The sequence below is a fragment of the Melanotaenia boesemani genome, chromosome 13 (genome assembly GCF_017639745.1).
Source record: "Melanotaenia boesemani isolate fMelBoe1 chromosome 13, fMelBoe1.pri, whole genome shotgun sequence".
NCBI classification, from domain to species: domain Eukaryota; kingdom Metazoa; phylum Chordata; class Actinopteri; order Atheriniformes; family Melanotaeniidae; genus Melanotaenia; species Melanotaenia boesemani.
Genome location: NC_055694.1, coordinates 15,935,939 through 15,952,227, shown reverse-complemented (window position 1 = coordinate 15,952,227; position 16,289 = coordinate 15,935,939). Strand labels below are relative to the sequence as shown.

General features: G+C 38.1%; 1 protein-coding gene across 2 annotated transcripts in view; it reads right to left on the bottom strand.

Annotated features, from left to right (window-relative positions):
• The window catches only part of LOC121651306 (low-density lipoprotein receptor-related protein 1-like), an 81,895-nt gene that overhangs the window by 57,071 nt on the left and 8,535 nt on the right, over positions 1-16,289 (bottom strand). For both annotated transcript variants that reach the window (XM_042003396.1, XM_042003395.1), the window contains 2 exons: positions 12,881-13,021; positions 210-347 (listed from right to left, as the gene is read on the bottom strand). In XM_042003396.1, coding sequence (XP_041859330.1) covers positions 210-347; positions 12,881-13,021 — 279 coding nt within the window. The remainder of the gene's footprint in view (positions 1-209; positions 348-12,880; positions 13,022-16,289) is intronic.

The following is a 16,289-nucleotide window of genomic DNA, read 5'->3' as shown; positions in this document are numbered from 1 at the left end:
AGAGACTATAGTCTGAGATAGGAAAATAAAGAGATTGCTGTTTTCTTCACCCCAAAAGCTAGTGGGTCGGTTTTGATTCACAACACAGATCAAGAGAGAGATAAAGAAAACATCAATCCTATCTGGTCGGGGTGTCTTTACCAAGTGGAATTCAGACATTTTGCATGTATGATAAATTTCCTGTATGATTGGTTTTTTTTTCTTTTTACCTCTGCAGTGTGGCCCCTCATCCCAGCCATCAGAACAATCAGGAACTCCATCGCACAGTTTGCTCATATGGATGCACACATCGAGATCCAGGCACCCATGTTCATTAACAGGACACTGGTTCGCCCTGTTGTGTGAGCCTGGAAAAACAAGTACAACATATGTAAGGAGACAAAGCAGCATAGAACAGAGTTAAAACTCAACAAATAACTATGTGAAGCAGTAGGATTAAACGGTTCCAATGTAGCGTTGCTCTTTACAATGTTAAAAACTGTACTTGTAATTAGAATTTTTACAATTTATATATATATATATATATTATCATGCTGTGCTGCTATACGACTACGCTGATGGCTGTAAATCCTTCACGCTGTAAATATAAGCATATATTAAGAACACAGAGGAGAGACGTGTAAGAACAGTACGATTAGCGTCTGCTACTTTAAATAAAGTAGTCACTGAGACAGGATCTTGCTTGCGATGACAGAGTTGTTTATATAAAAAAAAGGATTGACATATAACACAAAACACAACTATCAACAGATTTTTCTTTTGTTCTGCAGTCCACAGCTCCTTTCACACAACAGGTTAAACCTGTTTGGATTTTCAGTATGGTTCAAGGTCTTTAATGAATAAGATAATGTCAACAATCTATGTACATTGTTGCATCGTCATTTTTCTACAACACCACGAATGTCTGGTTTTGTCACTGTGAAACAAAAATTGCTACCCAAAAATGGAAGATAAAATTGTAGGAGACTGCTGTGAGATAAAGGGTTATGTGGGTGTATGACTTTTTGACACATCAGAAACTAAAAGTGTCCCTCATTTGTCATTTTCATACACATCTAATAAATGACAAAAAAAGCTAAAGAAATGGGGCATTGTAAAACTGTCTGTACATGTGATCCTATGGCAGAAGCTAAGAGAAAATTATTCAGATCCAACACTAATAAGAAATCTTATATTTTCAACCATAGTCTCATCATAATATATACAGGAGATGAGGTCTCTTTGCTTCAGTCCCTCCCACTCTTCTCTCTCTCTCTCCTCTCAGCCCACACTGCAGAGCAAACAGTTTGCCTTGGCTGTTTTTCTTCTTCTTCCTCCTCGTCCTCCTTCTCTCTCCATTTTTTTCCTTCTTTCTAACATCTGCTGACCTATTTCAGAAAAACACTTGGAGCAGAGAAAATAAAGTTCACCTCCTTCACAGGAAACGATATGTAGAGTTCTGTGGGTTGTGTGGAACTAGAAAACGCTTTGAGAAACTGGTGTCTGAAGCAGGTTTGCTCAGATAGCATATATTCTAATATTTTTCTCATATATACACAAAGTCTCCACTCTGAATATTAAGGAGATGTTGATGGCAAAATGCAGAGGGTCTCATGTTTTATTATTTCTTTTACAAACCAAAAAGTCTTCCAAGAATGTTCTACAAATGAAAATATAAAAGGTCACACAACTGAAGTTTATAAAAAGTGTAACTATGTCCTTCTTAATGTCTTTAAAGAAACACTGCTCTTCATCTATAAAAACCTGCATGAGGAAGAAATAACAGATGCATAGGTGTTGAGATTTCCAGAGAAAAACAAGAGCTATTCCCTCTGATTATTCTCCATCCATGCAACAGATTTGTAACGAAACACATTACATAAAATCTCACTCAGTTAAAACATGTGCATTAAACTGACATGAGCAACCATAATGATCCCACCACAACAGCCTGTGTGGAAAATGTGCCACATTGGAATAGAGAATTAGCTTCTAATACATCAGGCTTAGGGAGAGGGAGAGTAGCTCTACAATCTGGGGGATGCTAGCATATTAGCAGCCCTCCTACAGCCTCAGCCTCTAAGCCAGCCTGATTTACATTCAATAAATTGCCAGCATGGGGATGTCTACATAAACTGCAGTACCAAGAATAAACTGCTGCTACACTGGAAATTAAACTGCTGCTAAGGATTGAGCATGTTAACAGTTTTCAGAGAAGTTAAAAACAAAGACAAGTTGGATTGAAAGCCATGTAAAGGATAGCCACTGTAAAAAAGGGTGTCTTTCAAACCATCCATCATGTAAGTCTGTTTCACAAAACATATTGAGAACTGAACATCATGATGGTGCATCTCAGAATGTCAACCTAAAAAGGTACTGCAACATGCTCTGCTCCTACTTTACAAGAGACTATGTAGCAAACAGAATAACTTGAAGGAAACACCCCGATCATAAGAAGCACATCACAAATAATTATATAAGTTCCACAGCAAAATAATACCTTGGCAGCTAAATAGGCAGGATATATTGAGGGTTAAATAGATTTATAGGAGGGATAATGAAGAGGAACCCTGTATTTCCTGCTCATGTGTGGGTAGTTGTTGACAGTGTAATACAATAATAACCCCTTATATTGGGGGCAGTCATTTTCTGCAACATCCTCTGTGAAGGCAGAACTTCTTCTTCCCTCTTTGTCCAGTCAGACAGACTCAGAGTATTCCAGGATGCTTCTCTGGATGTATTTAAACTCAAATGTGACCTATTTCAATTTTTTTTCTTCTGAAACCATAGCTTCCTTACTGACCACGAGTACCTTGACCTAAGTAAAATTTGTTTGTGCCAAATGGTATTTAGAGGGATTTCATACTGGTTTGGAGTACTTTGCACTGACAGTGACACTGTGACCAACAAAGTGCGTTCAGTGACTAATTCCATGTTCTACAATGTTTGAAATGGTTTTAATCATGAATCCCATTTCCCAGTCAGACTAATAGTTAGTGGTTTTTAAACACAGATTATGTGGCTGAAACTGCCTCTCTCAGATGGTTGTGATTAAGTGCACTCTTCAATGAATTTCTATGCAGTTATACATTATGTATAGTAGAGGTATGTATAATATTCTAACAGCTGGAGCCCAGAACTACATTCTTGGCACAAACACAGGCCCCTACCCCAACTGCTAATCACCTTGTTGTTCTGAACCACAAAATCATTAGTCAAGTCAGTTCTATTTATGTGACACATCAGAAACAACTGCAGATGACCAATGTGCTGCATTACATTAAAATCCTAATGCACATTAAACTCTATAAGCGATGTTTCTGAATATGAATATGAATATTCCTAGTAACTCTTTTGAGCCTAGTGTAGAGGAAAATAGGAACTGAATGCTGTAACTAGGATTCTGTTTAGTTTTCAGGGGGTATTCTTTTTTTATTTGCAGTTCTAAAATGTTGACTGGTGGAGCACTGCAATTCCCGAATCAAGCAAGAACGCTTTTCAAACACACCCTGTTTAAGAGGGAACTGTTGAATATTCAGTACACTTCAACAATGGCAACTAATGCAGAGCAGCTCTGAAGGTGCACTTCTTTGCAGTCAAAAAAAAGTATGTTTTGACTCATTATTGAAGTTATATGTTAGTTAAATTCTACTTTAAGTCAAACTTTAAAGGGTCCCAGCACAGACATGCCAACACATATGTCTCATTAACAAAAACTGCAAAAATAAAAGTCAAATAAAAACAAGTCTAATCAAAGGTGGGAAATTTCTGGACAATCTGAATATTTTTACAACACTTTAAGGCGGAGCAGGAAATTCACTGGATCAGTATGACCGATACAGAGCAAGCTCAGTGCTGTGACCACAAGTCGCCACGATAGTCAAAAACTAATAAAAATTCAAAGAAAACAATTTCCAAAACATCAAACTATTACAAATTAAGCCCAGGGTTATGTAGCAAGTTTTCTAAACTCTAATCTCACAATACACACTCCAGTTTCAAGTATTTATGCTGGATGGGGAAGGAAAGATGATAATTTATGGCACATTCGCATCAGGATAGTCAGGGGGGGACTCGGTTCGATTAGGAGTAGAATTCCAAAAAAAATTCATACCTTTGGTTTCACGCTACTCTTTACAGAGGTGGACCAAACCATTTTAACAACGTTCTGCTTGTTAGCGCCAATATTCCCCGAAACAACCACAGACCAAGAAGAAAGAAGAAAATCTGGATCATCAATTGGCCAGGACCGAAAACGGCTCACTGAGCGCAAGTAAACAATGAAGAAACGATCAATTTATGCAGTCTTGCAGTTTCCACCAGAATCTGTCCAGCTATCCAGCAAATTAACCTTTTAATATCAATAATCAGGGCACAGTTGATCGTTTACAACACAAGCTTTTTTTTTTTTTTATAAAATATTTTTATTTTTTCCTTCCATATTTTATTCTGAAGCAAAATAAAATATTTTACTGGACAGCTTCAACTGTTCCAGAATTTAGGTTGTAGAAGGTTTTTATAAAACACTACCATTAGTCATTATAGATAACACATAGGGACCTTTTCTAAAATTTATCAAACAATTCACCAGTCTAAATAATATCAACCAATATATTTCTAAATCACATTAATAGAGGAAACATCTATGTTCTTGTCTAATTTTGCAGATAAAAGTATTCCTCAACTTACAAAACAATGCCACTGCCTGCAGGCAAGACACAAGATCTAAGAAATTGTGGTTTTACTTTTTTTTCTTTTCAGTACATTAAGTGAATTCATTCTGATACTGCGTAAACTCCAGAGGGAATATGGCAACAGCAAAGATAAAGCATTGCAAGTAAGACCGAGATTATAAGAATACTGCAGCACAGCTGATAAAGAAAAAAGGACGACCATCACACTGATTAGAGAACAGAAACAGTATAATTTGTTGATTTCCAATATGTGATCAGGTAGCAGTGATCCTTACAGTATTCTTAAGGATTTATTTTTATTTAAAAAAAAATTCTCTGTTGCATGATCTCTCAGTTTCCAAGAATCAAAAGCTCTTTTTTGTTGTAGCCGTTCTCCTTTGATCATTCATACAAACCAGTTAGAGGCTGTCCAACACAGCATCAGTGTTCCTTCAGATAGGTGGTCAGCATTGCCAAATCAGCTGAGAGACAACAGCATTGTTGTTAAGAGCTGCATGTTCTGCCATTTCAGATGCCTCTTATGCAAACACACAGAGGCTTTTTTGACTCGAACTACTACCGCTGCCAGCTGAAAGGTAGATTATTTTGACACCGCTTAACAGCTCTGCAACTTACAAACAGGATGACAAGGTACAGAAAAGATGCATTACCCCTGCAATGTAAAAAAAGGAGTGCTGGTGTTCTTTATGATCCAAACATTTTTAATCAGTGCTGTTAATACAACTTTACTTAACGCTCAACTTCACTTTAAGTCACATTTCAGCATGTGGGCTGTGGAGTGAAATATGACTCAGTGCAAAAACACTGCTGCCACACTCTTCCTGCATCACTCCTTTGTCACCTTCAGATAGTGCTATCAATCCTTAGAAAGTTTGTCAGTTGGACACCAGGTATCAGGAATTTAAAACAGTTTAAAAGATCATCTCTCCCTATGTTTGCTTCACTTAAACACCTCAAGCTCTGGACATGACCATCCCCCACCACTCAGTCTCTGTAGTTATGCAATGACCTTAAATTTAGAGCCCCTGATGATCTTTTGTCCTGAGCATAAAAGCCTGTGTTTCTTCCTGCTCTTATGTTCCAAGGCAGTCTCTTAAAGACTCCCATGAAGTCTGCTGTCAGCTCAAATTAATATGTTGCACTAAATGACAGGCAGGCAGGCCTGTCCCCGTCTTTTCCCCACTCTGGAATCACACTTTACAACAGACTGCATGACAAGCACATGGTAGTACCAAAACCCTATTAAAAAGGAAGTCACTCTGTTTTTTTTTACTTTTATTTAGGACTGCACAACATATAAACATTTTTTTTTACCTTCATCGCAATATTAGCCTGAGCGATATACATATTTCAACAACTGCCTCAACAGCGATGAATTGTAGCCCCTGTTTGCATATTTTAAAGAAATGATGCGATGTTCCAAATGCTGGTATGTATTCGTGGTCTGTGTGTGTCAGTGGCAAATCAAATGGACTCTTCCTGAATGCTCCATGAAGATGCTAACGACAACAGTAACAGAGCACATGGAGCGAGCAGTGTGAGGAAGGTAACAAGAGGAACGACAAAAATTTGGATGCAGAAGAACTTGTATGGCGTTATTGTGCCTCATTCCTGAGCGAGTAGATGGGCATTCTGAGCAAAGACAAATTAATTTTTTTCAAGCTCATCAGTTACCTTTTGAGCTAAATATATTTTTGTGCAGGGAAAAACTTAGTATGTCAATGAACTGTCTGTGCTTAGTTTCTTAAACACGCTGGGGGTGCAGTTGGGGAGATCAACTAGATCAACTAAAATGGTATGAACAACATGTTTAACAATCCAAAGACAGTTTAATTCATAAGAACAATAATAAAAAAATAAAAGACAAATACGAAGCTTTCAATATGCATGTGAAGTTAAAACAGAAGTGAAACATCAGATGATCAGTGTATTTTTCATTTGGTTTCTTACCTATAAAATACTAATTTATACATGTAATTATGTATAAAATACATATTTTATATACATTTGACTGTTTAACAGTTTTATAGGTGCAACTCCAGCCCAAACAAATTTTATAACTTTCATTCTCTAACAAATCTGTGCGATCCAGACAGTCAAGTCTACCATTATTAAAAAAACATTCATACTTTCAATTACAATGTTATTTAGTTAATACTGAAAATGTGTTCTTCACATGCTTCACACAGAATATGACAACCAATTCTTTTAAACTAAATTAAAGCTAGCTGGGAAAAGTTGGGAATTTTTAAATTTTCTCAGTGTCAACCATCTTATATGTTTGAAAGAAGGAAAACATAAAAAAAAACTTTATTTGCATGTTCAAACAATTCACATTTTAAATTTGTTCTTACAGACTTTTCCAGTATCGTGTTCAGCTTTAACACCATTAAACTGGCACAGAATTGTCAGATCAAAGAACTAGCAGAAAGTCACATCTGACGGCAAGAGGAAAAGAGGAAAGACTGAAGATGAGATATGAGGAAGATCTGACTTGTTTTTCCATGCATGAGAGAGGAAGACAAAGTGGCACAGGAAAGAAATAAGGATGGAGAGAAGGAGACAGGGTGTGGAGGAGACAGCAGAGAAAGGGAAGTGGTGCCTGCATGGCGTGAGAAAGCCCTGTGTTCGTGGTCTGTTGATAGGCTGGTGAAGCCGAGGAAGGCTCAGGGCCACAGACCAGAGGGATTTACAGGGCTTTGCTCCTTCCTCTTTGGAAGCAGTGTGCAAGCCACTGCCATTGCAGACCCTCTTGCCCCTCCATGGTGCCCCCTGCAACTACAGCTAAATGTCTGATTTTAGGCTATGAAAAGACCTCACCACCACCTACTTTACTGTAAAAGGCTGTCTCTGTTGAAAGCGGATCAGAGCCTAACAAAGCCATTTCCATTTTCCTCCTCAGCCTAAATGCTAATCTGCTCATTTTCTCCAATACAAAGACTTTTCTTCTGTAGATTCACCCCCCCCCCCCCCCCCCCCCCCCAATCCCATCCCCCCATCTGCCCATGCCCCAATCCCACCAGCTCAGCAGACAGCTCTGCTTGGTCGTCTTGGAGAGGCTGCTGAGGCATGACAGTCAGATGGGGCAGGAGAAACAACCAGGCTGGCGACTGCCCAGAGGGGGCTCAAGGGCAAGAGATGGACAGATAGCCATGTTGTGAGGCCCATGGTAGCCTGCAGCTGCATGGACATGATAACTCAATCTTCCAATCTGTCCTACCTACCAGCTGAGCTCCAGGGTATTGCATGCACCGACATGGGCCGTAGTGTGTGTTTGTATGTATGTGTGTGTGTGTGTGTGTGTGTGTGTGTGTGTGGTGGGGCCAGGGGACATGGTAAAACCACATAATGGGAAGTACTTTCTCCAACAAAACATGCCACTATTGTTATCAGACATACTCTCTGAAAGCATTTCCAAATTGTTAGATCAAATTACCCAGATTAAAACAACAGATGTGAAAGTAAAATGCCAAACATGAACATTTCATAATTGGGACTGTATGGCTGATTTTAAGAGTCCAGATTTGGGTATGGTTGCATTAAGTATCCTAAGTCTCTGCGGGCAAGGGTCCCTCTATTTCATTATGAAACTGCATTCCAAGGAATATCCTCTCAAAATTACTTTCTAGAATCAACAAGGAAAACAAATCAATATGTGTGTTTGTGTGTCTGTATGTACAACCTACTTTTTCCAATGGAGGCAACTTACATAACAATTTGACAGCACGAGCACAGGGAGTAGCTCATTATTTACAAGCGTTAACTACTTTTAGTTATCAGTAGGATTTTCTCTCCCTGAAGGGACATGGAGAACACTGCCAGTGGAAATACAGGAGGTGTATTTGCATGACAGATACATTTCATTCTCTGTAGTACTTATATTGACTTTTTACTTCTTAATCAGGGAAAAAACGTCTAACAGAATTAGGTGCAGACAATTGTATATGGTTTTTTTTTTTATGTTGAAAGAGATTCCTTTGTGGCAAGAGCCTCTTAAGATGGAGAAAGCGCTTACATGCAAGGCTTATTCAAACATCTGTTCCCATTCGCCGGCTCAACCACAATGAATGTGGTTCATGCAAGAATCATAATTGCACACAGACTTGACACACAAACAGAAGGAGTTTGGATTTTTCACAGCAACTGCACCAAGAAGAGATACGAGATAGAATCTAAGTTGTGATGCAGCTACATCTTGAAAAACTAGGATGGCCTTTAAAGTAAACCTATAACTGTCAGAAGTTTGAAGCTTTAAAATATTTTGCTGGAGAACTATACTCAGCATCATCTCTGAAGCTTTAGTCAGTTATGGCTGTAAAACATCTGGCTCATCACAACTTTTTCCTCCCCCTAAATTAGAAAACAAAGTAACACAAAGCTGAAAAGCTGAATAAAAAAGAAGAAGAAAAAAAAGGAAAAAAAAATGCTGAGCTGAAGTAGCAACAATTATGAGTGACAGAAAACCTCATATTTCAGTGAGCCAGTGGGTCTACAGTATTTCAGCGTTTGTCACTAACCTGTTATGTATAAACCTTTATAATCTAAAAAGGGACTTCTCATGTAGTATATAAACCCAGCTCTACACTCATATGTACCTGAAGAATTCTATAGAGATAAAGATATTCTATCGGCTTAACTAAATGTTTGCGAATGGGGTGCAAGAATTTGAGGAAGCATTATGTCTGCACCTGCTAAAAAAAGCGGTGGGGAGGCAGGGGGTTAAATATATGACGAAACAGCTTTTGCGTGCATTTGAACAGTAGCAAAAAGGGTTAGGGGTTAGGATGTGCATGCCTAGAAAAGTCTCATCTCATAAGTAGACAATACATCCAACTAGAAGCTGATGCTGTTACATAAAATTCAGGTCTCTAACTCCATTGTATTAGGATGCAATGTTAAAAATCACGTACTGGGGCAGCATTACTATATTGGCTCAGTGTATTAAAACACAGCCAGCATTATGAGGAGTCTTCTTAAGAGTAATATGATGGACCTTTGTGTACCATAGGCCAACACCTCTGCAAGATAAACATACTACTTTAAGAACCAGGCAAGCTATAGGAACGTTAAAAGTCCTGCAAAGAGAACCTCTTTTGCAATGTATAGATGATTAGTATAAACTTCAGCTTGGAGAGTAAATGTCTTCCTGGGTCCTAAGCTTGTTTGTAATTGAGAAGAAATGGCTTGCCTGTAGACAAGTCAAAAGAAGTGGATGCAGTCCCAAGGAAAGGATGACAGGATCAAGTGCCACCTGCAAACATTAGTTTGTTGGTGCAGGTTGCTGATGGCTATTTAAGTGTGTAGTGTGGAACATGGAAATTAGTTGTTTGGGGGATCTGGCTTCCAATTTGTCAAGCTCCAATATGCCTAAAAACAAACATTGAGACCACATACAAATATCTCACATACCAACAAGCTCATGGGCTAAGATGCCAACATACTGTGCTGACATGTCAACCTTTCATGAGATGCAATGTCATAATTCAGCTACTGGAGCAAAACCTTGTCTTTAGCTCCTCAACACAATTACAGCCTACTTGAATAGTTTGGAAATGACACGCAATTAGACCTTCAGACATTATGATACTTAGAAGTACACTTACTTCCAGCTTGGATAGCTACTAGTAGTTTAGATCAAAGATTCAAACCAGACAAAACACAATGCTGACAGAGAGAAAATTTGTGATCATTGTAAACAAAACAGGTGGCATTCACAGAACAAAAACACAAAACTGGTGCTTCAGTCAAATTAACTTGAGTCATTACATTTTCTTAATAACTCTTTACCTTGACAAAAAGCAGAATAATACAAGCACCATTCACAATGACTCTTTTCTAATGAAGTAATTAGAAAAAGAAAGAAAGAAAAAAGTTCCATATTGGCAGCGTCAGTCTTAGGTGAATAGGATGGACATACAATGGGGCAATTCCCACATCGGGACAGCAATACAATCAAGAGAGGGAGAGGAAAACAAGACAAACATAACAGAAGAAAAAAGAAGGGAAAAGATGACGAGTGTGTTTTTGTTTGTTTTGCAATATCTGTGCATACTCGTTTTAACCAGGTCTGTAGATAGTTATTAACTTAAAGTGGAGATAATGTTGTAATTATAGTAGCAGGCACCACTCTGATTCCCATCAGCAATCACACACAAAATTAGACTGTGGTTTGGGGACATGTTGGAACAAAAGCCTATGGAAGAATTTTATTGGAATTTTGATGGTCATAAACACAATTTTAAATGCAAAATTTTCAACTTTAAGGCCATTAAAAAGGACCAATGAGAGAGAACAGGTGACTACTAAAACATTCAGGAATTAAAAACTTCCACAAGAAAATTATGCAGTTGATTCAGATATCAATCACTCCTACATGGCTCAAAATCTACCTTTATGCAGTCGAACCAGTTCAGATGTCCATGACATCTAATGGGTATGTGTGTCCAAACGTTTGGTTCTGTATAAGCAAGCAACCTTGCTACTCTATCTGCAAGCTGGTCAGATCACTGCTAATGATGCTTTCCAGATGTGAAATAACTGGGCTAATGATCTGAAAACTGTTTCACCCTGCCAAAGAAAAAGCCAGGATGAGGAGAAAGAGAATTTTCCATGCAAGTTACAGGAGGATTTTAAATAGCCTTCAGAGTCAAACTGTACTCTGTCAAACTCTCCTGTCGCCATTAAAGCTAGCTCTGGCTCATTCTCTCTCTTACTTTATCTGCAGCCCCTTATTCTAAACACTACTCAGATTTAATGGATGGATCAACTTAACAACTGTGGATAAAATCACAGTCTGCCTGCCTTTCATTGTGATACTTAAAAGGCGCCTTGCTTTTGACTATGCTTGTTGGACTGCAAACACATGGCACACTGTATACAGAGAAAGTGAGTCATTAGCAGTAACAAATATTTATTATGACTGCCTCAAAACTAACATGGATGGAGATGAAGTGCCTTAACTAAAGGTAAAATGACAGGCAGAGTAGCAGCCATGGGAAGTGAGTAATTGGGCAGAACATATCTTGATGCTCTGGTGAAACACTGCTCTTCATTTCTCCCTGCAGAGGATGAATCACACTATTGTCTATGTCAGTAAATTACATAAGTGCTATGGAAAACACACTCAGTGCAATTGCTGAGCCGGAAAGAGTGCAAATTAAATGACTAAAGCTTGCTTCAATGAATTAGGCGTGCCACACTTAGATAAAATTGCTTTTTGAGATTTGTATTTACATAACTAAAGTGATGAATTAAGTTCCTTCTTAACCTGAATTCTTTAGCTGAATTTCCTCCACACTCAATAAGAAGCTCAGCAGTTGGCAATGGATTCATACTTTAAAATCTATGTTCATCTAATAGATCATAGAGCATTAAAAGAAGTGCATGCGTAAATATTTTGGGCCTAAAAAAAAAAAAAAAAAAAAAAAAAAAAAAAGAAACTGAAACTTTATATTCAGGCTGCATTAGATATTTCAATAAAATGAGGATTCATCAACAACATAATTTCAGCTCTCTCCTTTTCAACAAAGTGACCACAGCAACATGTTACACCTTGTTATCCTCAACCATCTCAGACATTTTCAATCAAGGAAACCATGACTTCATCAACAATAAAAGTCTCTTGATATTGGGTGTCAACTGCTTGCTTTTGCTTGCCAGACGATCGTGAGAACGCTTGTGGCATGACAGATGTAAGGTGTGGCACAAAGCAGACAGTAAAATCACTATTAGTGACTGCATATAAACAGAGGAAAGGCTTTTACCAGGGAGAGTTTATTGGACGGAGAGGCTAGCAGATGTAAGTGGTTGGGACAAGACGCTCAGGGACTGCACTAAGTCCAGACAAGAGCAGACACATCCCTGAGCATTTAGACAAAACACAGCCGCTTAATAAGAGCTATAATTCAGCAGAGCAGCGTCCTTTGTAGAAAGGGCATAACCTGCATCTTTATTCAGACCTAAATCAAACTGTCTGAGCATTATGTTGCTTTCTCTACAGGCCCATTCAAAGACAGTAATTTATAAGACAGAAAAAAACCCACAATATGAAGTATTTAAAAAAAAGTCAGTTATGTAGAAAGGTTGTTAAATGGCTGACTAAAGTTTAAAAACCATTCACTTTGCCCAAAATGATTTGAAAAGGAAGTGAAAACTGAGGATACAAGGCTGCTGAGAGTTTTAGAAGTAATTTTTCTGGGCATACTTACAGATATCTGGTGATTCATCTGAGCCATCTGGACAGTCCTTTTCCCCATCGCAACGCCAGCCTTTGGAAATACAGGTCACCTGGTCCTTACACACAAACTGCTTAGGGTTGCAAGTCTTGGACAGGTCATCTGGTTTAGGACCTGAAAAAAAGCAGAGAAAGAGCTGACGTTATATTAAGAAACGGTTGCAGACAATTCTTTTAAATGCATCTAAAAAGAAATTTACTTATCAAAACACCAAACTAAGAAATTTCAGCCAGAACGTTTTTTTTTTTAAATGTTTTATGTTTCTCTTTACTTCTGTGTCAGAATATAATCTATAAGAAAACTTCAAGTAGCCCAGATCTTAGGCCACAAGTGAAAAAGCAACAAATAAAGGCCAATCTAATTTCACAGAGATGTTTATGTAACAAAAAGGCACATTCAATTACAAAAATGTCCTCTTTGGGTTTACAATCGACAGTAATGTCTTATGGGTCATGGTTTATTAGTAGTTTCTCCTCTAATTGCAGGCATCCAACTTTTCTGCTTTTTTTGATTACTCTTAAGGTGTTTTCCAACTCTCACCACAGAGGTTCTTTCATGTTTCACAGCAAAGACATAACTGGGCATTCAACCACTACCTTACCCATAGGAAACTGCCAAGCACAGTAGTTCTGGGCTGAGAGTCAGCACAGATTGTTGAGGTACACCACACGCTAGCAACACCACAGTGACACTCATGACCCCTCAGAAGTCTGACACTGCCGACAAGCTTAAACTTAGAAAAACTCTGGTCAAACGGAGCACATGGCATCATTCACACTGAATTTGTCCCCATTTCCCCTTCCAGACATGCCCCTTTTTTTATTCATATGATGGCAGCTAAATATGTCAGCTTTATGTCTAAAATAATAAGACGTTACTTTTTGGTAACAAACTGCAACTAAAAAACTTATTAACATTTACTTATGCATCATTCAACATGATGCAAGGTTGGAGTCTACATGTGGCGTATGACCAGCTTTTAAGAAGAATTGCCCTGATTGCATCATCAAATAAAAAAGAAAACAGTAACCTCTAAATTTTCCTTTTCCTTGGATATCCTAAGCATCAAGAGCTGCAGAATCTTACTTATTACATTCAACATGATGCAAGGTTGGGGTCTACATGCGGCGTATGACCAGCTTTTAAGAGGAATTGCCCTGATTGCATTATCAAATAAAAAAGAAAACAGTAACCTCTAAATTTTCCTTTTCCTTGGATATCCTAAGCATCAAGAGCTGCAGAATCTAAAAGCTTTATTAAAGCACTTGATCCAACTCCTTTTCACACACAGGAGAAAGTACAGAAGTGATGACAGACAAAGTGAGCACAAGTGAGCTAAAAAAGTTTTTCTGGAGATGACATCAAGTATGCTACTTATAAAAAGTAGTAATAAAATCCTCCTGATAACCACAGAGAGCATCAACGTATAGAAAAACAGATTTTTCAGGTAATTTCATCACCCTCACTGTACTGTACTTCATGCAACCACAAAAGCCTTGTGGGGATAATATGTTATTGCAAAATGGCATGTTTTAGTGAGAAAACTGACTCCTTGTGAACTTTGGCATCATATTTCCACTAAACTTTCTGTATGTATTAGATGGGCAAATCACGTAGAGGGTATGTCTAAATTAAGCTGTAAGGAGCATTAATGTAAGAGTGACCTATATCTTGTTGATGGAATACTGTGGGATGAACAGATTGATGAAGCCATTAATTATGTATTCCATGTCTTAAAAGGGTTTCATTTACAAATTCACCATAAGAGGGACATTTTTGCTAGCCCACCTAAAGGTGTTGCATTTTGTCTTATATTTTTCCCTCTAAACAAATCCTCCTGATATTAAAAATAAACTAATAAAAGTCAAAAGGGCCTATTGCTTTTCCTGTGCAGAATTATCAGAATGACAGCGAGAAAGAGTCAAATTCCTTATGAATTAGTAAAAGTTGTCTATTGGGTTGTTTGCAGCATTTCTATACATTAAGAGCTTAATTTGTTTCTAATTTTTTTCTGACTCTAAATGGAGCAAACTGTTAAGACATGTTTGTTTGTTTTGAGGATAAAAATGTACACTTTCAAAATCATTAATTGACATTTGACTGGGAACAGCTTCGTTAGGATCCAGTAAATACATAAATTAACACACAGAAAATGATTACAGTCTTTTTGCATTTTCTCTCTGTAAAGGAGAATGAACATATACAGGGGAAGTGCATTCTTTTATGCGTGTGGTCAAATATGCTGTGCACAATAAAAAAGAAAAAGACCACAATGGCCATCTCAGTGGAGGAGGTTGTTGTTACTGTTCTGTCAGACAACAGTGCTCTGGAAAGGACAACACTGAAGGTCTCATTGTGATTCGCTGCAGGGACTGAACCCTCGTTCGCCCTGTATGACTTGCCTCCCTATGTGCTTGGCAGGCAGGGAGGTGTTTTGGGTGGGTGGTGGTGGGGGGGTGCACTGCAAGAGGGCTGGGATGTGACTGAAATCACAAGAGAGCATGAAGCTGGTGTATCATTGCAGTCACGTTCATTTTCACTGTCAGACTAAGGTGGTTAGACCCTGGTCTTTCTTCATATGTCAGAGAAGAAGTGTGTGTAAGTTAAACAATAACACTGCCATCTTTTCTTTTTGTACATACAATTAGAGACTAAAGGACTGAGCATGAGGAAATCATAAATAACACAAACAGTATCTTTATATTTAGAGACAAAAAGAAAATGGACAATGCTAAGCTCTAAAATTTAAAACTATGCCATAACTATGGTCTCTTGCCAGGTGCACAGTTTACAAGACAAACTAGAAGCGCTGCAAAAAATATTAAGAATAAAACTCAGCTTTGAGACACTTTAGTGCAGACTTTGATTATATAACGCTACAATGTTAAATTTAAAATAAGTGTTAAAGTATAAGAACAGACAGCAGTGTAAGCGCTATATGGGCAGCATGTACACACTCAACTCTGAAAGAAAGAGCAGGAGAGTAGCCGTGTCCTGAAGCCAACTCATTAGTTTGGCTTCGTTTCAATTCATCAAGGTCCTAGTACAAAATTAATGATAATGAATACACAGAATTTGCCTGTGCTTATAGGCTGCCATTTAATCTGCTTTTTTTAAAAAACAAAAACTAGCATGCTTAGTACAGCTCTGAGCTAAAATGAGCTCAGTGTTGAAACCTGTGTTATACGAAGGCATTCCTTCGGAATCTCTGGTCTCTGTGTGAAGCAGCTGGGCTGAACCAGTTGTTCCTTATGAGTAGGCATAAAACTAGAAATAAAACATTGTGGGTTCTAATTATATCATCGCTTTACACACCAGCATGAAATGACCACAGAGGGGAGAACCTCTGAGCCTAATTGGAGGTTGTGGCTGAGGAGGGGTT